General features: G+C 41.7%; 1 protein-coding gene across 1 annotated transcript in view; it reads left to right on the top strand.

The window, feature by feature from the left end:
* Positions 1-9,573, top strand: part of Gabrg3 (gamma-aminobutyric acid type A receptor gamma3 subunit) — a 644,969-nt gene that overhangs the window by 1,926 nt on the left and 633,470 nt on the right. Inside the window, exon 2 of the mRNA XM_031386826.1 lies at positions 3,762-3,910. Within this exon, the coding sequence (XP_031242686.1) occupies positions 3,762-3,910 (149 nt within the window). The remainder of the gene's footprint in view (positions 1-3,761; positions 3,911-9,573) is intronic.

The following is a 9,573-nucleotide window of genomic DNA, read 5'->3' as shown; positions in this document are numbered from 1 at the left end:
CATCACTGAGTCCCTTGCTATAGCCATCAACTCAAAAACCTAGCTTGCAGTTCAGGGTTCAATCAGTTATTTAGATTTATAGTTGCAGCTCTGGAAGGAAAGCTGCCACTTTCTCTCATCATTATGTATGCTCCCAGAGAAGATGGAGCACTCTGTTGTTTTCCGAGGATTCCCAAAACCACAAAGTCTCCTGGGATCTCTCATCTTTCCTTTTCAGCCAAGGTGCTCATACTAATGTTAATATGTTCTCTGTTGAGTTTTCAGTCTTGGTAATTATGATGGCAACTCAGTTTAAAAAGAACCCATTTTGTATTTGTTGCTCTATGTCTCACTTTTGAAGAGTTTTTTTTTTTTTTAATGGATTTTTACAAACATGTAAGATAATTGAATGGGCCATCCATCTTCCAATCTATTGTTAATTTTGAGAGGATTCTCTTCAGCATTCAAGATGCCTAGCTGGCATGGATCCTTTGTAGATAGGTTCTGACAGGATGCTCTGTGGTTTTGCAATGGGGGTGCCTGCCTACAACAGGGGGGTGCCTCCCTGACATTCATGGCTGAGCTTGTGGCACAGGAAAATGCAGTACTTCCTTTCAATGGTTACTGATTTGGGGAGTTCAGGAGTTTTTTGTTTTTTGTTTTTGTTTTTGTTTTTTTGTTTTTTAATACTGAAAACTCCTTTGAATGTTGTCTCTGCCATTCTGGTGATGAGAAGGTGTGAGGACTGAAGATATTGTCTGGGGAGTGAGCATGTGTTTGTTTTATTTTTAAGGAAAAGCTCATTGCAGCAATGCTGTTTAGGCTCCAGCAATCCGAGCAACAGAGTGCTTGCAAGGTTATATATAACCCCATGTAGAATTTTGAAGAGAGAGGAAATTCCATTTCATCCACCTGCTTGTGGGTCCCCTGAGGTGAGATTGGCTTTTCTCAGGGCACTGTGCAGGGCAAGGGTTCATCTTCTGGACTGGGAGAGGCACAGTGCTGGCAGCTGAGGGAAAGGACTACTGAGGCATCCTGGGCCAGGGACAGATCTGGGGTTTCCTGGAGGACAGGCCTGCTTTTCCTGCTTTCATCCCCAGCACTCACTCCCACCTGCCCTAGCCACTGAGGAAGAAGATTATGCAATTTCAGATTGCGCCTCTCACCACTAGAGGGAGGATGAGACTCCTTATAACTTCTGCCCTTGAAGTAGCCAGGTTTTCTGGGTCTGTGCAGGAATATAGGAGTATATGTAGTTAAAACGGGAGTGAGTATGTTGCCTGTGCACAGTTGACTGTTGGGGCAGGGAGGACCATGGAGTCGCAGACCTGCTGCTTCTGCAGTGGTAGAGTAGAGGGCAGGAGAAGAGTAGAACAGAGGAAAGAAAGAAAGAGGGCAGGAGAAAGGCATGTAGCAGGGGACTGGGGAGGTCTGATTTCCGCTGGGAATAGCTACCTACCCATCCAATTCCACAGTCCCCAAGTGACTTTGTTCTGGAATAATTTCTTAGGTCCTAAAGTCAGAGTGTAGCTATCAGCCATCCAAGTGATTCATGCTACCTTTTCTTGTTTTATTTTGCTTTGCAAGGTGATACAATTAACATTCCTGATACAGCTTCTAACTACATAAAATACTTGAAAATTTAAAAGTTCTATAATATCTTTTTGACAAGTACAGTTTTACAGGTAGTGAACTGCATTCTCCTTACTGGGTGAGGAGGTATCCAATATCCTAAATTCCTCTTGGTGGTGAATACTCAGCTTAGGTAAAATCCACAACTCTTTTGGAGTTTATGGATGGCTTAATTTAATTTTCTAGCCAGCCGGGTATTCATGAAATAGAATTCAGTTTAAGATCAGTTTAGAAGAAGCTTAATTGCAAAAGCTATTCTACAAGAACTCATTATCAAGATCTCTCACACACATGGGTTGCTGTCCTTTCATGTCCACATTTACAGTTCCAAGCAGCTGTTGATTAGGAAAATAGTTCTGAGCATGTACAGACGTTTTCTTGCCCTTGTTCCCTAGCCAATACCTTGCAATAACCATTTGCATAGCGGATGTGTTGAACTAGTCATGTGGGAATGCTTAGAAGCATTTGTGAACGTCATGTGTAAATAGAACATCATTTTATGTGTAGACCTCACCATCTTCAGATTTTCGTCTATCCCGGGAGTTCTGCGAGCAATCTTTAGTAAAGAAGAGAGAGCATGGATTTGGGTTTAGGCTGCTGGACTACTGTAACTCCTGTCGGCCATAGCTTTTTAACACACACGAGAGACTGGTGCAGATAGGAACTGACATGTCCGTATACGTTTATATATGCCTCTGAAGATTTGAGTGAAGATGAAAGACTGAACTTTAAAATGATTAGACATCTCACTGATTCCTTGTTAACTTCAGAAAAGTCACATGCCTGAGGAGAAGAATCTTGGTGTGGAGCTGACATTTGACTCCTGTCTGGAAGTCGGAATGGAAATGAGCCTGAACCCAGTCAGGACAAATCCCTCTCAATGTGTTGCCTCACAGCCTCTTTTTAGGGAAGTGACATTAAGGTACACACATACACAAACTACGACAGGAACTTTGTTTCTTAAGCTCTTCTAAGGTTCCCACATGCAAGGAAATATTGCTTCAAGGTAGAAGGAAACCCTTTTTCGTTCCAAGCCCCAGGTGCTGGGACACAGAGAGCCTCATTCTCTGAGAAAACTGGCTGTTAGCTTGAGGTTTCTCCTCATCAGAGCCCCTGTAGGCATGAACCACTCTGTGAGAGGGGGCTATGGTGCTTATCAGAGTGGGACAGAAGGTCAGAGATGTTCAGGCTTTCATTGTAATTCACTGAAATGCTCACAGGCTTGAAGACATACTAGAAAATATTTAATTCTTAATCGCCTACTGAGAAAGAAATGAACCAGTTTTGGTGATCAAGGTATGTAAATGGACAAAGGACATTCTGCAGTCATCAGCTAACACATCTCCTGGCTTTCCCCCATGCTGGGTGCCAGCAAAGCAGGCTGCCTCATAGTGTCCACACAATTATCTCCCAAAGTCCTGGCCACATGGAAAGCACAGTCAGAGTCAGCTGCTTTCTGTAAAAGCTACTCACAGTGCTGTCGGTGGGACTTAGAAACAACACTACCAAGTACTCTGAAGGGTGTCTGATTTTGACAGGTTTATGTTATGGTAAATATTATTTGTGCGTTTGTACCCCACCTTAGATCTTTTAGCTCACCTGAAAAGATACAAAATCTTTATATTTATAATAAACCTTAAAGCACTCCAGCCAGGCAGATAGCAATCCTCTATGCTATTTTATCTATTTCCCCATCAATATCTGCAATATAGCACTTGTCCTATTCTACCTGGGTGGCTCCTACTCCAACTGATTGGCCCTCATGGCCATGTGCTCAAAATTCACCTACCCCATGGTATGATCTTCCCATTGCCTCCCCTCTCTCTCTCCCTATGGTCTCTGCTCAGACCAACCGAGTACAGGTTGGTAAAATACTTTTATTTTCTGCTGACCAATTTGGCATCAGTTGACCCATCGCCCTGTCTCTGGTTTAATTTGGGCTGGGCTGTTCTGCTCACAGCAGTTGCATTCTTGCTATGGAATGTTTCCTAATTTTCATTTCACTTCTTTTTGTTTTACAGGTAACATATATGACTTGGTGGGAGATCCTGGGTATTTTCCACTCACTTTAGTAGCACTTAGAAGGGGGAAATTTAAAGAATCTTCTGGATCAGTTGTAATTTACATGTCATGTTGTGTTATAACTGCAGGTCCAGGAGGGTGGAAGAGGATGAGAATGAAGACTCTCCATCAAACCAGAAGTGGGTCTTGGCACCCAAATCACAAGACACCGATGTGACACTGATTCTCAACAAATTGCTGAGAGAATATGACAAAAAGCTGAGACCGGACATTGGAAGTGAGTGCCATTTGCTATTCCAATATAAAAGATGCTGTGACAATCTTATGCATTTAGAGTTTTCATATTAAATAATTATAAATCCAGAGTTGCTAACATAGTGCAACAAGGTCTCCTGTCTTTGTCACAGTTTGAAGTGAAGGACAGCAAAGCCAAGAGGTTGCCAAGTGCGGGCCGTGTTCCCTGTCTTATCCTGACGGTTTAGATTTCCGTTTCTCGGCTAGCGTTATGAACTTGCTGCATATGTTTGGACTTCATCAGTGTACTCTCTTCATGGGAATGGAGATCTATGCTATTCCCTCTTTTACAAGTTGGATGGTTAAGCTTTATTTTACGTTTTCACTGCTGAGGTTGAGAGCTCCTTACTTGTCCTTTACTGTCTGTGGGATCTGTAGCTTGTCTTCCTTCTCTCTGCAGGATCCTTCACGGGGAAGGTTTTAATATTGATGGAACCTGATTTATTGGCTCTCTTTGAGTCTCTCAGCACTCTTTCCACAGACTCTGTTTGATAAGGTGCTCAATGCCTTGTCCCCTTTCCTGTGCCTTCGACACAAAATCCCTCTCGTTTTCTAAGTCCAGGACTGCATTTTTATCTGCAGCAGGATCTATGATTACCTTCGTTCTAACTGGAATGAGATTTCAAAGTCTTTGTGATTAAGGAAGGAGAATTTTAAAGGTGTGAATCCATCATGATGCTGGATAAATCATGTTAAATTTCCTTGCCTCACTTCTTTTTGTATATAATGATGAGAAGTGCCACAACTCTCCAACTTCCATCCTGCTTTAAAAGTATTTCTTCAGTGTGCTGCCAGCAGAATATCTAGAGATAAAATAAACAACAAAATGTAAACAAATGCTAGATGTAGGAAAAAGAAACATTTATTCACTGTTAGTGCAAGTAAGTACTGGTACAACCAATGAGGAAATTAGCATGGAAGTCTCGCAGAAAGATGGAAAAATAGATCTACCACTTGATCCAGCTATACAACTCTACAGTTTATAACCAAAGGACTCTAGCTCCTACTGTACAGATACCTGCTCACTCACATTCACTGATCTTGTATTCATAATAAGCAGGGAATAAAAACTGTCTGGCAACTGATGAAGAATAAAATTTGGTACATTTATTACCATTCGTGTGTAAAAATGATATTATGAAAATTTCAGGTAAATAGACAGAACCAGAAATGTTCTTCCTAAGTAATCCAGATTCAGAAAGACAAACACTTCATATTCTCTTTCATATGTGGATGGTAGTTTTGAATATATAGATCAGTATATTAAATTGGGATAACTACAGATGCCAGGAAATTAGTAAGCGACCCTGGTGGGTGAGGGGCAGATTTAAAGGAAAGGGATGAGGATGCAGTTTAGGTATAAAGAGGGGTAGGAGAATAGTGAACTAGAAAGAGTTAACTGATTTGGAGGTTGGAAGGGTAGAGAAGCAGGAGGGAGTATTGGGGACTGTCAGTAACACTGAAGACATTTGAAAAGGCCATCTAGAAACATACTACTGAAAAACTCCCATATATGCTTATATGTATGATGTATATGCATATGTATTATATACACACATAAAAGGAGATTAAGTGGTTTTACACTCTAGTGGGGCATATTCTGTCTCCTAGAAACCATAGGCTATCAAATAAAAAGCCTGTTGCCAGGCATAGATTATCTATTTTCTGGTTGTTTGTCAATGGGTCTCATAGAATGTCCTCTAAGCATTATAAGATATTGATATTGTTTTTGTTACCCTTTAGAATATGATGGTAAGACTTTTACTGCAGGCACCACCTAGTTCAGTTATAAAATATGAAGAAATCAAGCTGGCACATACCTGTAAGATTCATCCATACTGGCTAGGTTTTACAGAACTAGAACATCCTATGCGTGCTACCAAGGAAGAAAAGTAATAAATACTTAGACACATATGTGAATCCTAGGAGTTACAATAATCCCTGGCCTAGCAAGATATGGGGCACTAATGGAACAAATATTATGTAGTAACTAACAACTTTCTGATTGCATATAAAGCCAGGTTGGAGTTTTATAAATTTTAATTGAAATTTAAAACAAGGTGGAATTCATGCCTGGTACCTTTAACTGGGCCTAAAACCTATAACTGGCTATGTCATTGTGTTCATTTGAATGAGAATGGCCCCTCTGTGCTCATATATTTGAATACATGATCTCCAGGTGATGCTTGTTTGAGGAGGACTAAGATGTGGCCGTGCTAGAGAAAGTATGTCATTTAGGGCGGGCTTGAAATTTAACAGTCATGTCATATTTGGATTTGCTCTTTCTGTTTTCTGGCTGTGGATCAAAATGTAAGCTCTCAGCTGGTCATTTGATCTGCCATTGTGTATGTAACCATCTGAAACCATACACCAAATTAATACTTTATTTTATGTGTAGTTCCCATTATATTGCCTTGGTCATAGTGTCTTCTCATAGCAATAGAAAAGTAACGAAAACCGTCATAGACCCTAGGAGAGAACCTGTGGTCATGTATGTCATAGTCCTTAGGGGAGAGTATAATATTGTTGTTCTACTGTCAGTAGAGTAATAAACTTCTCTATAAGTACTCACCTTTACAACCATAGAGTAGCGCATCTCTGACTCTCATTTGAGGAGTTTCTTTTTGGAGTAGATAGAAATTAACACAGAGGCTCAGCTGGTCAGTGTGCACAGGACAAAAGAATATAGAGTGCCCAGCTCTAAATGGGACATTTATGTCACACCTCTCCAAGGCTCAGGGATCATCACAGAAGATGGGATAGACATTTTTTTTTTTGGTTTTTCGAGACAGGATTTCTCTGTAATAGCCCTAGCTGTCCTGGAACTCACTCTGTAGACCAGGCAGGCCTCGAACTCAGAAATCTGCCTGTCTCTGCCTCCCAAGTGCTGGGATTAAAGGCGTGTGCCACCACTGCCCGGCTGGGATGGACAATTTTAAGAGCCAGAGGTAATGGGTACCTACTGATATGATAATGCCAGTGCATGCATGAACTCCCAGCAAAAGACCTGCACACAGTCCAGCCAGCCAAAATCCTAGCATGAATGACAGAGGGGCCCATGAAGTTCCACTCCTGACTTAAGAGTCATTGGAATTGCTGGATGATACTGGGGAAGGAGTCAGTTTTCTTTGGGTATGTGGTCCCTGAGAGGCTCCATTAGACATCCTTGTACCAATGCACATTCTGGCAGTACAACGTGGAACTTAGTAGTTTAAAACAGAGCACATGAAGTGAAAAGTGACTGGGAGTATGGGAGGAATTGGAAGAGAGATGGGTGTGGATTTGATCAAAACATATGCAGGCATGAAATTTGAAAAGAGTAAAAAAAGGTCAGCATGAACAAAGTCTAAATTACGGTGATACGAGTTTCAAGCATTTGGTGATCACCCAGTCATCCCATTCTCTCTATTTTAAAAATCATTAGTATGACAAGCAATGAGGGCAAAGTTGCATACAAATGACTGGGAGAAGTATCTGGAAGTCAGGTGAGGGTTTCTACTGAGAAAGGCGATTTCAAAATGTTGCTGACTTCCTCAGTGTTGATCAAAACAAAAGAAAACTTGCCTTCTGTGAAAGTTCAGTCTACCTGGTACCTTCCATCCTGGCAGTACATTCTTTGAGGTAAGGGATTTTTTTTTTTTTTTTTTGAGGAAAAAAGTGGGCATGTCTAGCTTCTAACCTAGACCTCTACAGTCCTCCTGTGGAATGGGAGGTGCTACTGTGTTCTTCATAAAAAGTTGGAGGCAACATATTCAAACACACACACACACACACACACACACACACACACACCTCTTGTTTGAATGGGAAGCAGGAAGGTCCTGTCCATGGAACATGCAAGCAAAATTCATACCTCTACAGTTTATAATAGCTCCCTCCTTACCCATGGGAGTTATATTTCAAGATCCTTAGTGGGTGCCTGAAAGTATATTTGATATCTTGTCCTACAGAGGCCCTATGATAACCTGTGATAGAGTTTAATTAATAGGGCAGTGTTAAAAGTTTACAGCAATAACTAATAAAGTAGCAGCATGGCAACAACCTGTAATACCCATTATGTAAACACATCTCAAAATATATTACTGTGTACTGTATTCACCTAATTTTCTATTGTGGCTGAGCACAGGAAATTGGAACCATAGCAAGAGGCTATGGGTTAGGGAAGGCTTCCTGATTATGCATAAAGAGCTGTGAATGTTTCACTGGAGAAGAGCCCTGTGCTTTCGGAGTGAAAGGAATTTCACAGAACAGTGGAGTGCAAAGGGTCAATGCAGGGTGCTCCTCTGTTGGTTTAGAGGCTGAAGCTCTGCTGTAGTGTTTCACTGGACCTTGGGGGCAGAACACTTCCCTGATAAAAGTCACCATCCCTGAAATGTCTTTGGATGCATCTTCATTTCTCAGCTGAATGCTAAACAGCACCTGATAAACTCTAGCAACTTGCTGATACTCTGGTACAAGGGGCAGGGGGTGTTACCTGCCTAAGAGTAGATTTCTTGGGAAGATATTGTATATGTATTTCTTTCCTGGCTTTGAGGGGTTCTGATTCAAAAGCCAAATTTTCATAAAAATTGGAATTTCTTTTCTGATGCCATGACTCGGTTCAAGATTATTGTACTTTACCTGTGGTAGCCATTGCTAGTTCAGCTGAGATAGCACAGATGTGTTTGCCATTAGCTTAATGGAGTACTCAGTTGACTTACTCAAGTTCCCTTAAGTCCCCTCCCAGTTCCTCATTATGTTCTGAGCTCTCCTACAAAGCACTGCCCCTGGCCAGCTGGAGAGCAGCACAGAGCTGCCCATACTTAAGTTGTGCTGTTGGTGAAGGAAGGGACAGAGTCTCTGAGTAGCTCTGGAGAGGAGCTATAGGCATTCCCACCAAGTAAATTAAACCTGTTGGATCGGAAACTCTTGATAACTTTATTCTGCTTCTAAAATGAAGTTGAAGACCTTGGGAAATAGACAAAAAAGGCATGATTTTACCTGCTCCCTCCCTGCCCCAGCATTTCTATTGCACTCTGTGTCACCTGCTCAGGGACACCAGCTCACCTGGCTTCCTTATTTGGATTCTGCTGCGGCTCCCTTCGCTGTGCTCTCCAGCTTCTGTACTGAGATCAACTGCACTTCCTCCCATCCGTAATCTTACCTCCTGGGATGATATGTCCTTTAGATCATGCTCCCCTCTCACCTTCCCAGTGGAGTGGATCAAGTCCCACCCGAGTTTTCATAGCATTCATCTTTATGTGTAGTTCCAGAATTTCCAAGAGCTACCTGATGATGGCATGCTGTAGTATTACCATGATGCCCTCCCTAAAGTATTATTACACACTTTCCAGATTGTAAAAAAAGACAGTTCCACTTCCAATCTATAGAATACCCAATCATAAACTCCTCTCTCTCTCTCTCCCCCTCTGTCTCTCTCTCAGTGTCCACAGTATACAGCTCCAACACCCCACACTCCCTCTCTCTCTCTCTCTCCCTCTCTCTCTGCCCACAGTCTACAGCTCCAACATGCCACATCTAGATACATGTTAAACTCTCCCCAACTTTGTTGTCAGTGATAAAGAGATGGATGAAGATCTGCTTAGGCGGCAGTGTTCTTTTGGTTACTTTCCACATCCAAAATTGTAATCATTATATTTGCATCTA

Source organism: Mastomys coucha, unplaced genomic scaffold (assembly GCF_008632895.1).
Source record: "Mastomys coucha isolate ucsf_1 unplaced genomic scaffold, UCSF_Mcou_1 pScaffold21, whole genome shotgun sequence".
Taxonomy (NCBI): domain Eukaryota; kingdom Metazoa; phylum Chordata; class Mammalia; order Rodentia; family Muridae; genus Mastomys; species Mastomys coucha.
The sequence above is the reverse complement of the archived record's forward strand: the minus strand, read 5'-3'. Positions and strand labels throughout refer to the sequence as shown.